This window comes from Chlamydotis macqueenii, chromosome 14 (genome assembly GCF_036417535.1).
Source record: "Chlamydotis macqueenii isolate bChlMac1 chromosome 14, bChlMac1.mat, whole genome shotgun sequence".
NCBI classification, from domain to species: domain Eukaryota; kingdom Metazoa; phylum Chordata; class Aves; order Otidiformes; family Otididae; genus Chlamydotis; species Chlamydotis macqueenii.
Window position 1 is genome coordinate 11144665 of NC_141569.1, and position 19684 is coordinate 11164348.

General features: G+C 70.4%; 2 protein-coding genes across 5 annotated transcripts; one reads left to right on the plus strand and one right to left on the minus strand.

Moving 5' to 3' along the window:
* Positions 1 to 1322: 1322 nt before the first annotated feature.
* PRR7 (proline rich 7, synaptic) lies at positions 1323 to 6158 on the plus strand. Of its 3 annotated transcripts, none has more exons than XM_086758933.1 (3): positions 1323 to 1673; positions 5160 to 5362; positions 5509 to 6158. In XM_086758933.1, the coding sequence occupies exons 1-3, from the start codon at positions 1351 to 1353 to the stop codon at positions 5895 to 5897; spliced, it is 915 nt and encodes a 304-aa protein (XP_086615059.1). In that variant the 5' UTR covers positions 1323 to 1350; the 3' UTR covers positions 5898 to 6158. The 3 variants fall into 3 exon arrangements, with proteins under 3 accessions (XP_086615059.1, XP_086615060.1, XP_086615061.1); XM_086758934.1 differs by having other exon boundaries at positions 1538 to 1673; positions 4762 to 5362; XM_086758935.1 differs by lacking the exon at positions 1323 to 1673 and adding an exon at positions 2830 to 2971 and having other exon boundaries at positions 4762 to 5362.
* A 332-nt stretch (positions 6159 to 6490) lies between these two features.
* DBN1 (drebrin 1) lies at positions 6491 to 17578 on the minus strand. Of its 2 annotated transcripts, XM_086759167.1 has the most exons (15): positions 17377 to 17576; positions 13079 to 13134; positions 12881 to 12993; positions 12602 to 12676; positions 12373 to 12519; positions 12133 to 12210; positions 11878 to 12029; positions 11638 to 11701; positions 11442 to 11501; positions 11184 to 11298; positions 9918 to 10055; positions 8840 to 8971; positions 7293 to 7876; positions 7109 to 7211; positions 6491 to 7018 (listed from the first exon to the last, which is right to left on the minus strand). In XM_086759167.1, the coding sequence occupies exons 1-15, from the start codon at positions 17460 to 17462 to the stop codon at positions 6948 to 6950; spliced, it is 1974 nt and encodes a 657-aa protein (XP_086615293.1). In that variant the 5' UTR covers positions 17463 to 17576; the 3' UTR covers positions 6491 to 6947. The 2 variants fall into 2 exon arrangements, with proteins under 2 accessions (XP_086615293.1, XP_086615294.1); XM_086759168.1 differs by lacking the exon at positions 9918 to 10055 and having other exon boundaries at positions 17377 to 17578.
* Positions 17579 to 19684: the final 2106 nt, after the last annotated feature.

Below are 19684 nucleotides of genomic sequence, written 5' to 3' on the forward strand. Positions count from 1 at the left end.
CTGTCGTGTCGAGGGGGCCCTGCTCCGGGTTGTGCGGGGCTGTAAGGGGAGGAGCAGAGACCCCCCCCTTCCTCGGCTGCCGTGGGCTCTACTGGTGCCTCTGTCCTGCGGGGAAGGGCTGGGGCTGTCCCCCAGGGCAGGAGCTGATGCTGAGCCCCAGGGACCACCGGTGGCCCTCAGTGGCTTCTGCTGGGTGGTTTGGGCCAGTGCAGGGACATGACAGGTACAAGGCCTTGTGCCACTGGGGTGCTTGTGTCTGCTGTGTCCCCCTTTGGGACGTGTCCCCACGCTCCCTGTCTGCCCTTGGCACAGCCTCTCCTGGGCACCGGGCAGCCCTGGAGCTGTGACAGGAGTGCTGTGGGGCTGGGGACAGCGTCCCACTCCCCTCTGGGCCCTGTGTGTCACTGCTTTGGGGGGCACCGTGCAGAGGGGGGATCTTGTGCCAGCCCGGGGCACTGCCCAAGGGACAGCCTCGTGAAGCAGGGACACGCTGCGGGGGGGACAAGGCGTGAGCAGGGTTAGGGCTGGGACAGTCGCCATGGGGGAGCATACAAAGGGGTGTAGCCTGATCAGGGTGCACCCAGGGGGGCCGGGGCAGTGGGTTTGGGGTTCAGGGTCAGCAGCAGGGCTGGCGGCAGCGTCGGCAGCCTCGTGCACAGCGCGGGGGGGCCACACACAGCTGCACAGGGATGAGAATAGCAAGTGCGGCTGGGTAGCTAGGGAACAGTTGCTATGGGAGCGGGCCGAGGAGGAGTTCTCACACTCGGAGGGGGCATCTTGGGGTAAAATCCAGGAATTTTCTGTAGCTGTGGAAGGCAGGCAGAGCAGGGGGATGGGGACTGCCTGGGGATTGCTGCTCTGACTGCACCAGCCAGGGATGCTTGTGCAGCCCTGCCAGCGTTGCCCAGCCTGTGGCACCCTGGCATGGGGGTCCTGGGGTCACCAGCGTGTTAGTGGTGTCTGCCACATGGTCGGTGTGGCTCTGTGGGCACAGCCGGGGTGCGGGCAGCCCGTGGCTGAGCCATGAGCAGGGTGCGCAAGGGGCCCTGCCCAGCCCCAGCTCCCCCCTGCCCAGCCCCAGCGTTTTTGGTGTGCCTTGTCCCCATCCCTGTCCTTGCTGGAGGGGAGCAGGATGCGGGTGAGAGGGGTGCTGGTATACCGCCGGAGCTGAAACCAGTGGATCTGTGCCCCACGGACACGGCAGGCCCTGAGCGAGCTCTGGGTGGGCCCTGAGGGTCCTGGGCGCTGCCCCGAGCTGTGGGGTTGTGGAGGCAGCGCCGGCACACGATTTTCAGGGGTGAAGGATGCTCTCAGCTGTTGCCTGGGCAACGGCTCCTCCTCCAGCCCACCATGTGGCTCGGGGAGCGCTCCCCCGCCTGCCTCCCCCCGCCGCCGTGGGGAAAGGGAAGGCAGCTCCCGGCCCCCGGCGCCGGCGGGGCCGGAGGCCTGGCTCCCCCCCACCCGCCCTCACCTGACGATGTCCGTGGGCCCCGCCGTGCCCCCCGCCTCTGCGTTACCCATGCCCCGAGGGAGCACCCAAGCCCCCCTGCATGGCCGCAGCCCCCTGCCCGCCGTGGGTGCTGCTCGGGCACCCCCGCAACCGTCGAGCCGGCACCGCTGGGCTGCCGCGGCCGCGCTGTGAGGTCCGACCGCAGGAGACGAGTTCCAGCAAGGTGAGTCGGGGCCGGGGCCAAGGGGGCCGGGGGACACATGGCCACCCTGCCTCCAGCGAGGTGGCGCGGCTCGGCCGGCTGCCCGGGCCGCTCTGCCCGGCCGTGGCGGGAGCGGGATGCCGGCACCCGGCTTCCCCGGGTCGTCCCCTGGCCGGGACGGAGGAAGTCCTTCCGGCTGGGCCCCGGCAGAACAACGCGCCCTGTGTGCGGCCGCCCTGCCCACGGAGAGGAAGCGGCGGTGGGGTCACGGCCCGCGTGGGGCACCCACACCCTGGCACCCAGCCGGCCTCTGGCCCTGGCACCGAGCGGGCATGGCGCCCTGTGGCCACGCTGCCCTGCTCCCGGCACAGCCCCGGGGCGCAGCGGAGGGAGAGCGGGGGCTCTCGCCCCCGGGGTGGGCGCAGTCTCGAGGAGCCCGGGGGTCTCACACGGGGACCGCGACCACCGGCCTCGGGCACAGCAGAGAACGGACGGTGACGTCCCGTCCGACAGCGAGTGGCCGGCGTAGCCCCGGCGCAGGGGGACGAGCGCTCAGGCCAGGCCGGCGGGGTGCGGCTTGGGGGTCTGCTCGGGGCGAGGGCAGCCCCCTGTGTCACCCGGTGCCACCTCCGACCCTCGCTGTCCTAGGGGCCAGGCTGGCACCCCCGCCCGCCACAGCCGCCCACCCCACGGTTAAGGTCCCGGTAGCGGCGGGGGGGGGCTGCCAGGGCTGCCTGCCCTCCCCCTGTCGCTGCCTCTGGCCGTCACCCCGCCGAGGAGGCTGCGGCTGGCAGCCGGGGGAGTGGGTGGCTGCACCCCATGGCCACCCCCCCAGGGCAAGTGCGTGGCCACCGGATGGGGGAACCCGTGGCATCGCCGGGCCGTCACCTGGGGATCCCCTGCCCCCACCCTTGGGGCTCCCGCGGCCACCCCCGGGGATGCCACGGCTCTCACGCCACCGGCGTCCCGCGGCCGTTCCCCGGGGGCGGGGGCGGGGGGATTCCCGTGGCACTGCCCGTTTCCCCCCCGGCCGGTAGCCCCCTCCCGGCGGCGGAGCCCGGTTCTGGTGGGGGGGCCTGGCGGCTCCCGGGTCCCTCCCCGAGCCGAGGGCGGGGCGGAGCGGCGGGGCGGGAGCCCGGGCGGGGCGGCGCGCGGCGGCGGCGCGGGAGCGCTCACCGGAGACAAAGGCAGCGCCGGGAGGCGGCGGCGGTGCCGCGCACCGGGCGCGCACCGGGCCCCCCCTTACCCCCTCCCCCGCCGCCGCCGCCGCCGCCCTATGGAGCCGCCGCCCGCCGCCTGAGCCACGTGCGCCGCCGTCGGTAACGGGAGCCGCGGAGGGAGCGGGCGCGGCGCCTCCGCCTGTTGCGCGGCGCGGAGGCGGCGGGGCCGGGGCGGGGGCGCGCGGGGACGCCGGCACCGGGAACCGGGGAACCGGGGGACCGGGGCGGAGGCGCGCGGCGCGTACCGGGGCGCGCGCCTCCGGTGCGTCCCCGGCGGGCGCGCGCCTGACGGGAGGAGGAGGAGGAAGAGGAGGAGGAGGAACGGGCTGCCGCGCCCGGCACCGGGGAGGTCCCCGCCGAGGTGTCCCCCTCCCGTCGGAGGCACCGGGCGGGGATGCGACGCGGGCAGCGGGGCCCAGGCCGGGGGCAGCGGGGCGGCCCGGGGGTACCGGCAGGGCTCGGCTTGGCGGCTGCTCCCCGCCCGGCGTGGGTGTCTCCCGGCCCGGCCCCGCGCCTCCCTCAGCCCGCACGGCCCCGGCAGCCCCGCACGCCCCGGCTGCGGACCCCGCCAGCCCTCCCCGTCCCAGCCCCCGGTGCCCCCTCGGCCGTTACCCGGTGCTCGACCCGCGAGCCCTCCCGCACGGTGCCCCCCCCGCCGGGGATACCCAGGCTGCTGGCGGGGATCCTGTTGCAGCCGGGGCCGGCGAGCTCTGCCCGCACCCAGCCAGCCTCACCCGGGCAGCAGTGGCGGCTTGGGGCACCCCAGGAAGGGGCACCCGCTCCCTAAAAGCCCTGCATCCTCATAATGCCTCTGCCCCCGCTTTTGTACGTGTGATGGAGCAGCCCCCGCTCCCCAAAAGCCGCTGCCTGCCGGAGCGTGGCCCGGGCTCCCTGGTCCCTTCCTCCCGCCATCCCTCCTTCCTTCTGCCACGGCCTCGGCCTCTCCGGTCCCGCTGCCTCACCAGCCCCCTCGGCACACGGTGACCCCATCACTGTCCTTTTGCCAGCAGTGTGGCCCTGTCCCGTGGGGTGGCGGGGCACCCCATGCCCTTTTGCTGAGCAGAGGCACGTGGGAGCAGCAGCACCGCCATGGTCACCCTGCCCTCGGCCGCCACCACGCCAGCGCTCGCCCTCCGCCCCGCTCCCTGCCAGCAAGCCCGTTTTCTCCCATGCTACAGTAATAATAATCCCAACGGGTGCTTACGTGCCCGCCTGACAGCACCCATGGGTGCTGCTCCCCGCTCGCTGATGTGCAAGGCACCCCCCCTCCCACCCCAAAGACGTGCTGCTGTCCCTGTTTCGTGCTCAGCTGGACATGACCGAGCTGTCAGCCTGGCTAAAGGCAGGGACCTGGCAGAGGTGATGGTTCCCACCGCCACCAACCCTCCCTCCCTGCACCACCATGTCCGGGTGCCAGTACCCCCGACCCTTCCCAGCAGCTGCGAGGCCAGCAATGGCTGCGGTGCACGTGCTCCCGAGAGCTCCACGTGCCGCAGGCCGTCGGCTCCATGTGTCCCTCCTCCTCCCTGGGACACCTTGGGGCACCCTACACAGGGGCTGAGCTGCCTGGGCTTGGCAGCTGATTTGCGGTACGCTGGGTGGGCAGGATGGGGGGGATGCTAGTGGACGCCCCGTGACCTTGAGGGCATCAGTGCCGTGAGGCTGCAGCATCCCTCTCCCACCCCAGGGTGCCCAGCCACACCGTGGTGGGGTGTTTGGGGTGGGAAGCGTGTGGGTTTGCAGCCGTGGGGGTGATGGCGGAGGCGCGTGCAGGGCCGGGCACAGCTCCCCGCCGGTTGCGGGTGCCGCTGCGCATGTGGAGCGAGTCACCATGGGAACGGGGCGGCCGCGTCCCCGCCACGCTCACACTTCCATCTGTCTCTTTGCAGGGCCCCCTCCCAGCGATGGGCAGCGGGACCCCGCCGGCCCCGGCCCCCCGCCAGCCCCCCGCCCCGCCACCCGCCCAGCGCACCCAGGCCTGACCCACCCTCTCCAGACCCCCGCGGCTCCATGGCGAGGACGAACCCCTGACGGCGGGCGCCCGCGGGCCGCAGAAGACATGGGGAGATGCCCTCGGCGGCCCTGACGCCACCGGCTCTCACCTTGGCCCTGCCGCCACCACCCTGAGCATCCCGTCCCCCACCCCGAGGGCAGGGAGAGGCCGGGGCCTCCCCCCGGGGCCAGCAGCCAAGATGGTGATGTCCCAGGGCACCTACACCTTCCTCACCTGCTTCGCGGGCTTCTGGCTCATCTGGGGGCTCATCGTGCTGCTGTGCTGCTTCTGCAGCTACCTGCGGCGGCGGGTGAAGCGGCAGCAGGAGGAGCGGCTGCGGGAGCAGAGCCTGCGTGCGCTGGAGCTGGAGCCGCTGCACTACGAGGGTTATGGGGGCAGCCCCCCCAGCATCGCCATCCCCCACCGCCTGCGCCTCGAGCCCCACCATCATCACCCCCACCACATCCCGCCCCCCCGGCCCTGGAGCTGCCGGCACGGTAAGGAGCGGGATGAGGGGGGACACGCACACACACACACAGAGAACCTCGTGACTCTCGGCCTCCCCCTTTTTGGGGATACGGTGCGAGAGCCGGAGTGCAGCGCTGACGGCAGTTGGGGGGGCGGGGGGGGCTTTGCCTTGCAGAATCGGACCTGTCGAAGCCGCCGTGCTACGAGGAGGCGCTGCTGATGGCGGAGCCCCCCCCGCCGTACAGCGAGGTGCTGATGGACACGCGGGGGCTCTACCGCAAAATCAATGCCCCCTTCCTGAGCCACGAGCGGCTGGAGAAGCAGGAGCAGCCCCCCAGCTACAAACCCCTTTTCCTGGATGCCGGCTACGGTTCGGCGCTACACCTGCCCCGCTCGGCCAGCCCGGGCCCCGCCTGCCCGGACCTCTACCTGCAGGCAGAGTGCTCCCCACGCATGTTCCCCAGCTGGACGGACTCGGAGCTCAGCAGCAGGGACACCTACGAGCCGGGACCCTGGCACCTCCCGGTATCCATGCCCCTCTTCGGCAGGACTACCGCTGTGTAACGGCGGCCGCGGGGGACCCCCCGGACCTTGCCGCGGGTGCCCCTCCGGCACCGGGGTGCGTATGGGGGTGTTGGGTTGCCCGCCTCGCCCCAGGGATGCGCCCACCCCGGCGCGGGCCATCGCCGCCGGCGCGGAAGGGGCTGGTTCCCCGTCTGGCCCCCGCCGGCCCCCCCATGGCTGGGGGCGCTGGGGACCCGGACTCTGCTCTGTTTCTTAAATTTTTTGTTTGTTACAGTTTGAGAATAAAAGTTTGTGGCTCGGGTTTGCCTCCTGCCGGGCTGGCGTCACAGGAACCCCTGCCCCGGGGCAGCAGTCGTTCCCTGCCCCGGCCCTCCTCGCCCCCCACTCCCCCCCCCCAGCAGGCTGCATCCCCCGTGGGAGTCGCTTTATTTATTAACAGACATGAGCACACCGCCGGTACAGAACTTGTGCTTTCCAAAAACAGTTACCGTTGGGGGGGAGAGGGGCCAAGCAGGGGCCAAGCAAGGGGGGGTTCCCAGCGAGGGGTGGGGGGAGTAAATGCCCCACACCAGCTCCCTGCCAGGGTTGGGGGGGGGGGGGGGCGGGGGGGGGGGGCGCTGCCGGCCACAGCCTCGCCTCGATCGGGTCACTTTATTGCCATATTAATTTATTATTATTATTATTCCTTTCTTTTTTTTTTTTTTTTTTTTGAGCTCGTGCAAAGTACTGGGGGGGCTCTTGAGAGGGGCACAAAGAGAACGAGGACCCTGTCCCACAACCGGGCAGGGGATGCGAGTGTGTGTGTCCCGTTTCCCCCCCCAAAAAGGGGCATCGGGGCAGCAGGGGGGGACTGATAAGGGGGGGCTGGGGGGGCTGACACGGCTCCTATTGACAACTTAAAAAAAGAGAGGACGGGGGGGGCTGTAAAAGGTGCCCCAAGGCAGGGGCGCAGTGGGGCAGCCCCCACCCGGAGGCCTCATCCTGCGGGGCCCCGGCAGGGTGAGGGGGGGGCCTGGCCCCTAGCTCCGGCCCCCCCTGTGCCCCACACTGGTCGGGGCGGGCTGCCTGCGCCGGCAGCTGGGCCAGGGCTTAGAGGCTCCCCCCGAAGCTCTCCTCCTCCTCGGGCAGGGGGTCTGTGTCCCAGCATGTGATGTCGATCTCTGGGGGATGGGAGGGGAGGGGGTCAGGGTGGTGTGGGGTGCCCCACGGAGGGACAGACCATCCCCCCCCGACTCATCACCCCCACTCACCTGGGGGTTTGTTGTAGAAGATGGGCTGGGCGGCTTTGGCTGATGGCTCCTCGGGAGGGGGCACCTCCTCCTCCTGGGATTGGCTGAAGTAACCCTCGCTGGCCTGGGGGGGGGGGGAGGTGGTCAGGACCCCCCCCAGCTGCCCCATCACCCTCTGATCCCCACCCCCCACGGTGATGCTTACCTGCTCCCCACGTCCCTGCGTCCCATCTTTGGGGGCCATCTCCCCATTGGTGATGGGGGGAGTCTCTCGGCCTGGGGTATCCTCCTGGGGGGCACGCTGGCAGCTGAGCTCCCGGGGTTGGGAGCCCCTCTCGCTGTCGGCTGCCTGCTCCTCCTCCTCCTGCTCCGTATCGCAGAAGGTGGCGGGGGGCTCAGGCAGCTCATCCAGGCTCAACAGGGCCCCCTCGTCGGGCAGCACGGCCGGGGGACCCTCGGGGACGGGAGCAGCAGGCAGGGGCCAGGCAGCAGCCCCATCCGCCTCCGCCCCATCGCTCTGCCACAGGTCGATGAGGCTCTCGGGGTTGGGGGTCCCCTCAGGGTTGGGGGTCCCCTCGGGCTGGGGCTCAGCAGACACAGGTGGCGGGGAGGGCTCGGTGGGCTCCAGGGTCACCAGGTCCCCCAGGGCATCACCCCCTGCTGTCCACACCGGCCTGGCGCTGGGCTCGTCCCCAGGGGGCTCAGTGGCCTTGTCCTCTGGCCCCGGGAAGGGCCAGTGCTGCTCGGGGGCGGCTGGCCCGGCATCCTGGGCACTGGGGCTGGGGGAGTCTGCAAGGCAGGGGGACAGTGGTCAGTGGGGACAGACCTCCCCCCAATTCAGGGCTGGGGGACATCCAGGGACAGGGCTGCAGCCGGGGCGGGGGGGACACAGCAGGGAGATGCTGCAGGGGTGGGTGGGAGTGGGCAGGGAGGGGACCGATGGCACACACCAGGGGATCCAGGAGACACGGTGGGGCGGTAAGGTGATCCCTTGGGGGGGGGGTGGCTGGGACCTGTTGGGGTGGGACCCACAGGAGGCTGTGAAGGGGATAGGAAGGGGTGCACTGGGAGGATGCAGAAGGGAAAGCTGGGATGCACCAGAGGATACCAAGGAAACACAGCAGGGACACACGGGACCGCAACAGAGCTGGTGGGGATGCAGCAGGACAGTGAGGAAGCATGGAGGGAAGCAGCAACACTGGGAGGGAGGTACTGGCGCAGCTAGGGCAGAGTTGCATTGGGGGGTGCAGCAGAGACAGCGGGGATGCACTGGGGGCATGGTGCAGAGATGGCAAGGGTGTACGGAGTGGGGGGATGCACTGGTGAGGGAGGAGATGCACAAGCTGGGGCAATGCACTGGAGATGGGGGGGATGCATTGGGGTGGGGGGAGCATGCAGTAGAGATAACAGGGATGCCCGGGTGTTAGAAAAATGCACTGGAGGCAGCGGGGATGCAACGACGACGGCGGAGCTGCACTGGGAGGATGCAGCAGACGGCGGGGATGCACCGGCGTGGAGTAGCGGATACGGCGGGGATGCGCTGGGGGACACAGCGCTACGGCGGGGCGTATACAGAGGGGTGCAGATGGGACAGCATGGATGCACTGAGCAATGCAAGGCAGGTTGGCAGGGCTGCGGCGCAGGGATGCAGAGCAGTCAAGGGGGCTGCAGCAGGGGATGCGCTGCAGGGAACCGCAGGGCTGTGCCCGGACAGCCCCAGGCAGGGGCAGGCAGTGCCAGCCCTGCGCCCACCTTTGGGCGTTGCCGGCGTCTCATCACCCGGCGCGCGGGCGCCCGGCTCGCCCAGCGGCGTGGCGGCCGGGCTGGACTCGCAGGGGCTGCAGCCCGCTGCCGAGGCCTTGCGGTAGGCGTCCGAGTGGCTGCCTGCGGACAAGGTAGAAGGGGTGGCGTGGTGGGGGGGCTGCCCACATGGTGGGGACCGGCAGCCCAGTGCCCCCCCCTGCTCCTGGCCCATGCCAACCCGGCCATGAACTGTCAAACGCACGTCACCATGTACCTTCCACCACGCTGTCCCCTCCTGCAGTGGCGGGACCACCATGCCCCGCTTCGGGCATCCCCATATAGCCACAGCCCCCACATCGGCCAGGCACGGGGACAGGTAGTCCCGTACCTGCCGTGGTACACACTGGCCTTGCCCACGCATCACCCAGCTGGGCCCTGCACAGCCTCGCCTCTGCAGGCACAGCGCCATGCCCTGCTACCCCTGGCTTCAGGGGGGCACCGCTTGTCCCCTTCTGCCCCACAGGCACAGCCCCACACAATCCCGGGCACAGCCTTTTCCATTCTGCGCTGCCCGACGGGCACCATCCTGCGTGGGCCAGGGTCACAGCCTGCCCCATCCCCTTCTGCCCCATGGGCACAGCCTGCCCCGTCCGCCTCCACCCCAGGCGCAGACCCTGCCCTGTGCTCCCCCTGCCCCATGGGCCCAGTCTGCCCCATCCCACGGCAGAGCAGCGTCTCCCCAGCACAGCTCTGCCCTGTCCCCATCTGTCCCACGGGCACAGCCTGCCCGGTGCCCCCTCCTCGCACCACGGGCGCAACCTGCCCCACGGGCACAGCACGCCGCATCCCCCCGCTCCAGAGGCACAGAGCCCACTGCGGGGCTAGCCCCAGCCGGGGCGCGCAGGGTGCCCATGGGTGCGGGCTCAGACCCCGCCTGGGTGCCCGGCCCGCTCAGGGTGCCCGTGGGATGGGCACTGTCTCCGCCATTGGTCCGATGTGCCGTGGGGCCGGAGTGGGCTGTGGGGCGGCCGCCCGTGGCTCGGCCTCCCCCGGAGCTGCGTGCTCAGGGGCTACCCCAGCTACCTACATGGGAAGAAAGAGGAGAGATTTGGGGTGCGGTGGCAGGTGATATAGGGGAAGGGGGTCCGTGGGGGGGAGGAGGAGGAGGAGGAGGAAGAAGGCGGTCCACTGTCAGCTGTCTTTATGAAAGAACAGTGCAGACGACCTGCCGAGAGAAAGACAGACAGACGGACGGACGGAGAGAGAGAAAGAGCAAAGAGATGGGTCAGTCCCTGCTCTGCACAGCCACAGCGGGGCCGGGGCACCAGGGCGTTGGGATGGGAGGATGGTGGGATGGGCACAGCACCAGCAGTGGGGCGGGAGGATGGCGGGGCAAGAGGATGGAAAGACAGCAGGACAGAGGTATGGGAGGCAGTGCTGCGTGGGGAGAGAGGCCAGGACACGGCCACGGGACCAACTATCTGCTCAGGCACAGGACAGCCCCCAGCACGAACCACGGCACGGCGACAACACACAGCCCACAGCACGATCCACGGCACAGCCCCACAGCATCGCCCCGAGGCACAGCCCCACAGCACAGCCCATGGCATGACCCATGGCACGACTCCACAGCAAGAACACACGCCACAGAGCCCCCCCGCCCCCAGCACAGCCCCATGGCACAGCCCCTCCAGCACAGCACCCAGCGCAGCCCTGTGACACAGCCCCATGGCCGGAGGCACCCACCGGGACAGCCAGTCCCTGCCCTAGAGCCGCACAGAGTCCCAGGGCTGGACTCCAGACCGTGGGGCAGCCCAGCCTCCCCATGGGGCAGCCCCTGCCCACCAGGAGCACGCCGGGTGCCCCACTCCTGCCCTTTTTAGCTGCCCCTGCAAGATGAGTTTTCTTCTCAAGCCACTCCTGGACCCACTGCCACACCGACCACGCTGCCGCCCTGGCCGCCAGCACGGTGCCGTGACAGATGAGCGGACGACAACGAGCAGGATGAGCCCCCCCTTGCCGAAGACACCCCGACATCCAGCTCCTGCCAAGCTGCCCCAGCTGCAGGGGCCACGCGAGGTGCGGTGGTGGTGACGGTGACAGTGGCGCAGCAGAGCAGGACGACTCCCTGCCATCCTCATGCCTGCAGCACCTCCAACCACGGTGCCAGGGACTGCAGAGGGGACATCACCTGCCCACGTGACAGCCTTGATCCCCCCAGATCCCACTGCGACCCTCCGAGCTACGGGGAGCGCCGGCAGCACTGCACTCACCTGCTCCAGAGCCCACAGTCCTCCCCCAGCCTCTCCGTGCCCCCCCTCCGGTGTCTGCAGCCCCCCCTCCAGCCCCTCACCTGTCCTGTGGCTGCCTGGCGAGATGGCGTCGCTGCTGCCCGATGCCACCCGCTCCTGCTGCTTGAAGAAGTCCCGGGGGTTGTCGGGCCGCTGAGCAATGATGGCAGCAGCCTCCTGCGGGGAGAGGGGAAGCTGAGATTCCTTCTTCCAGCGGCGTGGGGCTGCGGGACCACCCACCACACACCCTGCCTCTGGCTGGGTCCCCATCCAGCGGGGGAGTGAGGATTGGCACCGGGCACGGCCGCCACCGCGCTCACCTCTACCTCCGACTCCGATTTCCTGAGCTGCTGCCTGTCGTCCTCCTCTTGCTGCTCTCCCTGCAAAGAGACGCGGCGTCACTCTCCCCAGCCCTGGGACGCCTTGGGGTCCCGGCTGGGAAAAGCCCTTCCCCAGGGGTGATGCCGTTGGCAGGTCCGGCTCCGACCCCGGCCCCACGCCCGCCGCAGCACTCACAAAAATGGACTGCTCCTTCAGGCGCTGCCGGGCCTCCTCCGCCTCCATGCTCTGCTGCTTCCGCCTGCAAAGGGGGCACGGGAGAGGGGCTGGGCACTGGCTCCTGCCACTCCCTGTCCCAGTGCCATCCCATGAACGAACACCCACGTGCCCGCCCAGCTGCCCGCAGCATGTGCACAGCCATCCCATAGCGCGCATCCTCACACGTGAGCCCACGCCCCATCCTGGTCCCCGTCGTACCTGTGCTCCTCGATCTGCTCCTCACGCTCCCGGTAGCGCCGCTCCCGCTCCTCCTGCTCCAGCCGCTCCTGCTCCATCCGCTCCTGCTCAAACCGCAGCCGGGCGTCCAGGGCCTTTTTCCGCTCCTCCTCCTTACGCAATTCCTCCTCTTTCTGGTGGAGGTGAAGGGGGCGAAGGATGGGGCCGCCCGTCAGCCCATCCACGGCTCACCCCACTCCCTGGGGGCCACCAGCCGCCCCCCAACCCGTACCCCACCTTGGCTTGTTCCCAGAACTGCTCCCGGTTGAGCCGCTTCATCTCCACGGTGGCGTCGGTTTTCTGGTAAGTGGTGCCCTGGGACGGAGGAGAGGCGGGGGGGGCGGAGGGGCTGGGATCAGCGAGGGGGGAATAACAGTAAGCGGCACACCGGGCGGCGGGCTGGGTCAGACAGGAGCCCCGGGCAGGAGGGACGCCCCGTGCCCGCCGCCGTCGCCGTTGCTGCCGTGGGGACATTACCACGGGCTCGGCGTTCTCGTCCTCCCGCAGCCGCAGGCGGTGCAGCACCGGGCTGGAGACGCGGGCCAGCCCGTTGGAGAGCCGCTGCCCGATGGCCCCTGGGTCGATGTCCTCCACGCTGCTGGCGTTGACAATGACGTCCACGCCCTGAGTGGGAGGAGGCGAGTGACCGTCAGGGACTGAGGTCGGTGGCCCAGCAGCATTGTCCCCCCTCCCCAGCGTCACCCACCTGGAAGAACTCGGCGATCTTGGCCACGTGGCTGGCGCAGGCACACTTGCGGGCGTCCGGCACGTCCTCGCCCACCTGCAGCAGCCGGGGAGGGGCTGAGCCAGGGAAGGGCAGCAGGGTGACCCCCACCCTGCTGACCACCACGGGGCAGTGGGATCGTGGGGTACGCGCATCCCCCCAGCCACCACGGGTTCCTCCCTTGTGCCCAGCCATGCTCCTGCCAAAAGTGCAGCCCCGGTGGGCGTGGCCCACCCCCTGCATGCCCCCCCCCCCACTCACCCAGTTGACGAGGACATATTTGGGGAGCACAGCCTGGGGATCCTTGACACTGCAGAAGCCGTACATCACCTTCTGGATCTCAAAGTGGCCGGACAGCTCCAGCAAACCTCCGCCTGCCACAGCATCGTCAGCCTGCGTCCGCCCAGCACTGGGACGGGTGCTGGGGAAAACGCCGGCTGCAGGGACAGAGGACCTTACCTCCCGATGCTGCCAGCTTCAGGTCATCGGAGCCATCCTCGTACGTGTAGAGAGCCCTGGGGAGACAGTGTGGGTCAGCCATGGCTGGGGGGAGCGTGGGGCAGCCCCCCCAGCCACCTCCCCATCCTGGTAACACTGAGGTCAGGGCAGGTCCCAGGGGTACCACACAGCCGCCCCAACCTTTTGCCCATCGCCACTGCAAGGGGTCAGACTGCCAGACAGGGCAGGTAGGACTGTGGGCAGGGTCTACTCCCCTCCCAGCCATGGGGCAGGGTCCCAAGGGTGGTGACAGAGGGTCACTTGGGCACAGGGACCAGCTTGGCGATGCCACCCGCAGACCGCAGGCTGCCGTGCTGCGCCACAAACCACCGCGGCCCCACAGCACCTTGCTCACCCATCCCTGTCCCCCCCCCGCCAACCCCACCGGTTACCAACCAGCTTTGGGGACAGCCCCACGCCCCGGCAGGGAACTCAGGGCCGCTCACGTGCCTGCCTGCGTGAGCTGCCAGCCCAGCAGGCACCAGGCCGGGGGAGGACGCTGGAGCACCAGCAGCGGCAAATCAATGTGCCGCCGGGGCGTAATGGGGCCGTCATGGAGACCGTTCCTTGGAAACCGTTCCCGGCGGATGGGAAACCCCCTCTCGCTCCCACCGCGCCCTGGCCAGCCCCCCCGGGGCTCCACAGGGACCCCCGCCAGCCCGCACCTCCCCAGAGGCGTGCAGCCAACTATGGGCGGGGGGGGGGGGGACGCGTGCTGAATTAGTCCAGGGCGGGTGGGCGAGGGGATGGATGTTGCTAGGCAACCAGCATCCTCCGTCGCCATGGCAACCCCCCATCCCAGCTGGGATGCAGCTCGCCCCAATGACGAGGTGATTAGCCGAAGGGAGCGGGGGAGGCAGGCAAGCAGCAGGGACCTGCTGGGCCTGGCAGGCACCCAAACCTGCCTGCCACCGTCACGCGCTGCGCCCGGAAAACCGGGGCCACCCGTGCTGGACAGCCCCCCCCACCCCCCCCCCCCATCCCTGTGCCGGGGCGGGCAGGCGGCTCTGCCGATCGGCATTCGGCTGGTGGCGCCCGCGAGGTGCTTGCCAGAGTGCCAAAATCCCTGCGGTGCCGGACAGAGTCGTCCTCACTCGAGCCCGCAGCTTCCAGATGGAGGCTAGTAGTTTCCAGGATGGGAATCAGGGGGCCCTTATGGGCAGAACCCCCCCAGACTGGGGCCGTGACTGGACCCCAGGAGCTGAAAAACAAGGGGAAGGCAAGCGGGTGCCTAACACAGAGGGGGCCTCCCTCCGCCCCCTGGCACCCACCACCCCCTGAGCCCCCGGCAGCGAGCCGCAGATAATTGCGCCAACAAGATTGACTTTAATCCGCACATCCCGATCCTGCTAATCGGCTGCCCCAGCCGGCGCCAGCTCCCAGCCTGGTTCTGGGAAAGCAGCTGCAAAGCGCCGTCTGCGATGCCTGCGCTGGGGAAGGGCGGCAAACGCAGCCCCTGCTTGCAACCGCAGCCCCGGCCCAGGGGATCTGCTGCGATCCCCCAGGAACGGGGGATGGATGGCAGCAGTTTGGGGGAGCCCAGGGCCGCAGGCAGGGGCTGGGGGCTTGCAGAGTGGGATGCAGCTGGCTGCAGAGCAGGGGAAATAAGTAGGGCAGAGCCACGGCGTCGCTGCCTGGGGACCTAGCGTGTGCTGGGGGCACCCAGTGTCTGCTCTCTCCCCTGGGACCCCGCCACGCAGGGTGGCACCCGAGCACGGTGCTGCTGTCTGCACCCAGGGGTGCTGGAGGGCAGCCAGGTCTTGGCAGGGCCCCATCACCCTGGGCACTGCCACGGAAACAGAGCCCTGCCTCAAGCACAGCCCAGCGGCACGGCCTGATCCCATGCCGGGATGGAGGACGCAGAGATTTCTAGCCCAGGGGCCAGTGGGGCCATGCTGGGGCCAGTGGCATCCCCAGGGCTGCCTCCAGGGACCCACAGCTAAACAGCATCACCACGAGTCCTGGCAGCGGGTCCGGCCACGCCACAGCGGGTGCCGGTAGCATCGTGCATCCCCTTCCACAGGCTTTAATCCTCCCACCCAGGCCAGTACAGCCCTTTCCCACCCCTGGGCTCTGGGCACATGGGGCACCCATGGGTGAGGTGCCCCATGCAGCCCAGGCAGGAGGGATCCCCGCAGCCGGGGGACTTCAGCAAGGATCCCCCATCACCCCGCCAAGGGGACAGCGGCCCCGCTGCCCTCGCACGGCCCCATCGCTCACAGGAGCAGGCAGAGCAGCACCCATGGGTGCCAGCACCTGGGGCATTCGCAGCTGCCTGCCCCCGCCATGCCGTGGCTGAGGGGGAGCATCGCCCCAGCCCGTCCGCCCCAGTCTGGGCACATGTGTTTCCAATGTGGCTGGGAGCTCCAGGGAGTCGGCGTGCTCAGAAAGCAGCACCAAATTCCTTTCCGATCGAGTAATGGGCCCCAGCAGCCTTCGCGAGGCTGGGCAGGGGGAGGGGACGCTCGGACCCTCCAGGACCGGGTTCAGGGCGGGGGGAAATCCCAGACTAAACACAGGGATCCCGGCCTGGCAAGAGCGCGGCATCCCCCGGCACCAGCCCAGCGCCGGGCTCCAGCGCAGTGTCCTGGCAGCCCCTGGCTCAGGGAGGCTGGGCCACCACCGAGCGATGGTCCCCATCACCCCTGCCCAACGCAGCCCCCCGAGCATTGCCGCCTCCTCATCCCGCACCCAGGCACTGGGCCCTGCAGCAGGGATGCTGCTCCCAATGGCACTGAGTGCCGGGCACCCAGGTGACCATGGGATGGAGGGGCTGGAGACGATGGGGTGAGCTCAGCTCCAAGGATGGAGGTGGTGGGGGCTCCCTGCCCGGCTAGGGCTGAGTGTTGGAGGTTGGGGGGGCCCAGCCCCAGTGCTTGCCTTCCCAGGAACCGTTTCTGCTGCTCTCAGCAGCTTTGGCAGGGAGGGATCCTTTGCAGCGGATGCCGGGAAGAGAGACGTACCCAGGGCTGACAGCTGCCTCCTGGCCGGCAGCATCACCCTCGCCCACGGCGCCCTTGGGCTGCCGGCGGGACCACGGGGCTCCCCAGAGACCCGGGGCAGGCGGGGAGCAGGACCTGGCCGTGCCCACACAACCCAGGGAGCCCCCAGCCCTGGTCTGAGAGGAAGGACCCGGCTGGAGAGCGTCGTGCACCCCTCCTGGGGGGCGGGCACACCCCAGCTTGGTGGTGGGTGCCCATCAGCTGGGCGGTGGGTGCACGGCAGGCACCCCAGCCACAGAGCAGCATGCACCCAGCACCCAACGCTGCCCAGCGAGCTGCACCCCAGGGTGCTGGCAGCATCTCCTCCCCTGCAATGGCACAGGCACCCCGGCGGGCACGGAGGGGGTCTCAGGGGCAGCCGGCCCCACAGTGCCCGGGTGGGGCTTGGAGATGCAGGTGGGTACCGGGAGAACTGGGGTGGCAGTTGGGAGATGCTCCCTGCGGGCCGCTGCACCGGCTGCTGCGGGACCTGGATGCGGCCCAGCGCTGGGGGTGCGGGCAGGGCAGGGCAGGGCAGCCCGGGGGGTCCCGCCGGGGGAGGCCGCCCCCCGCCCCGAGCCCTCAGCAGCCCCAGCCCGGCGGGGCGGTCCCGGGCCGACGCACCGCGGTCCCCCGGGGACAGGGCACCCCGAGAGCTGGGGTGGGGGGGCGGAGGGGGTATGCCCAGCCCCTCCGCAGCCTCAGGACCCGCTCCACCGGGGCCGGCCGGGAGCGAGGCCGCGCTGGGGGGTCCTCGATTCTCCCTCTCCCCCCCGCCCGACGACCCGGTCTCCCCTGTCCACGGCTCCGGCTCCAGACAATGGCGAGGGACGCGGAGCCGGGCCCAGCACCGGGGGGATCCCAGGGCCCTCCCCGCCGTGCGCGGACCCCTCCTCCCCCAGCTCCCCAGGCTGGGGGGTGGTGGGGGAGGTCGGGTCAGGCCGGCTCCCGGGGGCGGCGGGTCCCGGCACTCGCACGTGCCGTCCCGGCGCAGACAAAGCGGGGACCGCGCCCCGGCCCGGTGCGGCGGCGGGCAGGTGCGGGTACCGGGGGCGGCAGGCCGGGTACACACCCCCCCACCCACCTCCCTAAATCCTCACTCCCCCTTCCCTCCCCGCCCCCCCCCCGCCGCCCCGCCCGCCTTTGTGTGCCGGGGCTACCGGCACCGCCGGCCCGGGGCGGCGGGGGGCGCGGCCGGTGTTACCGGGCGGCTCCGTGCACAAAGGGCGGCGGCGGCGGCGGGGACAAAGGGGCGGCGGCGGCGGCGGGCGCGCTCACCAGTCGGTGGGGCTGTCCTCGCCGATCACGTCCTGGTAGGAGGCGAGCAGCTCCAGGCGGTGCGCCGCGAAACCGACGCCAGCCATGGCGGGGCCGGGATGCTACCGGGGCGGGGGAGGGAGGGGAGGGGGGGGACCGGAGGGACCGGCCGCCTGCCCGCCTCCGAGACACTGCCGCAGCGGCCGGGCGGAGGGGCGAGCGGCGGGGAGGCTCCGCCCGCCGCCGCGCCCGGTCCTAGCGCCGCGAACGGCGGCCTCCCCCCCCCCCCCATCCCTCCCCTCCGCCCCCCCACCCCACCCCTCCCAGCCCGGCCCCCGCCCCCGGGGCAACCCCGGGGCACCGCGCTGGGACCCGCCCCGGGCTGCCCCCACACACGGTTTGCCACCACCCCCCCCTCGGGATCTTGCACCCCGAGGTCCCGCACCCCGGCTCAGCTCCTGGGAACCCGCACCCCCCGCGGCTCTGCAGCCTGGGGTCTCCTCTGCTCTGGGGCTCGGCGGCCTGTTCTACCCCATCCCGGACACCCTGCACCCCAAACTCCCCCCCCCGGCCCCATGTCCCCTCCACCCTGGCACGGCGGAACCCTGTGCCCTCAGCTCCCCTCGGCCCCGAGACCCTGTGCCCCGAGGTTTCCCGTCCAAGGACGTGGTGCTGTGGGCTCTGCTCCGCACACTCGGCCGTGTCCTCGCTGCTCTGCAAGGTGTCGGTGGGCACAGCCTTTGTGGGGACCCCTTTGCTGCCTGCCTGCCCCTCCATCCCCACCATTCCCAAACCCCCCGGGACCCTGCCAGGCTGTCCAGGCGCCTTTTCCAGGAGGTTTTGCCTCCATATGACCCCACAAAGCTGCTTTTGCACTGATCCATGCAGGGTTCCCAGCCGGGCCTGCACACTCCTGCCAGGGCAGCGGTATTGCCCTGCCCCACCCTGCCTCCCCGACCCCCAGCACCGCCCGCATCCCGGACCAGAAACGCGCCGAGGGATTCTCTGTGACAGGGGGGCACTGGGGAGCACACAGGGCCTGATCCCCGCAGGTCGGGGCTGATGCCGGTGTAGCCCTTCCCAAACCAAGCCTTTCAGAGTAGCCTGTGGATGAGCCCCCCCGCCCAAGCCCAGCAGGACACGGGACAGGATGCTGTGGGCCCTGCCTGTTCCCCCCACGCCTGCACGCCCTCCTCACACCAGCATTTCCAAGACGGAGCCGCCCTAAGCGGCTGCAAGAGTTTGTGAACAGCTGTGGAGCAGCTGCCGGGGCCAGCGCGGGGGCCGGGGCTGCGGCAGGCACCCCGCGAGGGGTTCAGCTGGCTTTGGGGGTGGATGCGGTGGGACCCTGCTCAAGGACATGGTGGGAGCCCAGAGCCCGCAGCCGCCGGGCTTTGTTCTCGGAGCAGCGCGCCCGCGGCCCCTCCCCAGGCTCCACCTCCGCAGCCCACCCGAGACCCTCCTTCCGCTGCTGTGCACAAGCTCCTCACATGGTGCGCAGAGCTGGTGGGCAAGAGCTGTTCTCGACAAAGCGTGGAGACACCTTGGGTGGTAGAGGCGTCATCAGTATGGACCAGAGGCAACAGGGCGCCAACCAGAAGGGGCTGAACCCACCTCAAGGCCTTGCAGCCGTACTCAAGGCTGCGACACCGTGGCTCTGCCCTGGCCCTGCTCCAAGGCCGGGTACCCCGGGGCTGAGCTGGCACAACCTGTTCCCGAGCTGTGCTACCCCAGCAGGCTCCGTCCCGCACGGCTGCCTCCCCCTGCCCTTTCCCTGCCCCCCGGTTGCTGTCCCGGCTGAGCCCGGGCTGGCTAGGTGGCTGCTCACGTGAGGCCGCAGTCGCCTCACCTTCCCCTGCACTTCCCCTGACCTTGGCTGCGCAGCTGGGACCCACGCTCTGGCACTTACCACATCCCTGCTCGGCCTGACCCTGCCAGGCAGGCACCAGCTGTTTCTGTCCCTTTTCGTAGCCATGTCCTGCTGCTCCTCGGTGTGACCATCCCATCGCCTACACGTGCCCCAGTGCAGCCCGGCCCCAGCCTGCCTGCATCTCTCCCACTTTTCCCTCCCCATCTTTGACAGGGTTCCGCACTCCGGCAGCTGGCACCGGGAAGATGTGGCACCGCAGCCACAGGCCAGCTCCGGGTGATGCCGGGAGGCATTTGGCTCCCTGCAGCCACCAGCAGAACCTTCCAGTAGATTAGCAAGACAATTTTCCTCACAATTGCTCATCGTGGTAAGAGCTGCAATTATTAATGACCGTTCCAGCTGCCAGAGCGGGAGGAGCCGCTCTTCCCCACACCCGCTGCCCCCGAGCCTGTTCCAGCC

Coding starts and splice junctions, on each gene's coding strand:
- PRR7 (XM_086758933.1), top strand. CDS start 1,351: ATGTGGCTCGGGGAGCGCTCCCCCGCCTGCCTCCCCCCGCCGCCGTGG. Junction 1,674..5,159: donor AGGAGACGAGTTCCAGCAAG/GTGAGTCGGGGC, acceptor CTGCTTCTGCAG/CTACCTGCGGCGGCGGGTGA. Junction 5,363..5,508: donor GCCCTGGAGCTGCCGGCACG/GTAAGGAGCGGG, acceptor TTTGCCTTGCAG/AATCGGACCTGTCGAAGCCG.
- DBN1 (XM_086759167.1), bottom strand. CDS start 17,462: ATGGCTGGCGTCGGTTTCGCGGCGCACCGCCTGGAGCTGCTCGCCTCC. Junction 12,520..12,601: donor AGATCGCCGAGTTCTTCCAG/GTGGGTGACGCT, acceptor CCTCCCACTCAG/GGCGTGGACGTCATTGTCAA. Junction 11,299..11,441: donor AATCGGAGTCGGAGGTAGAG/GTGAGCGCGGTG, acceptor CTCTCCCCGCAG/GAGGCTGCTGCCATCATTGC.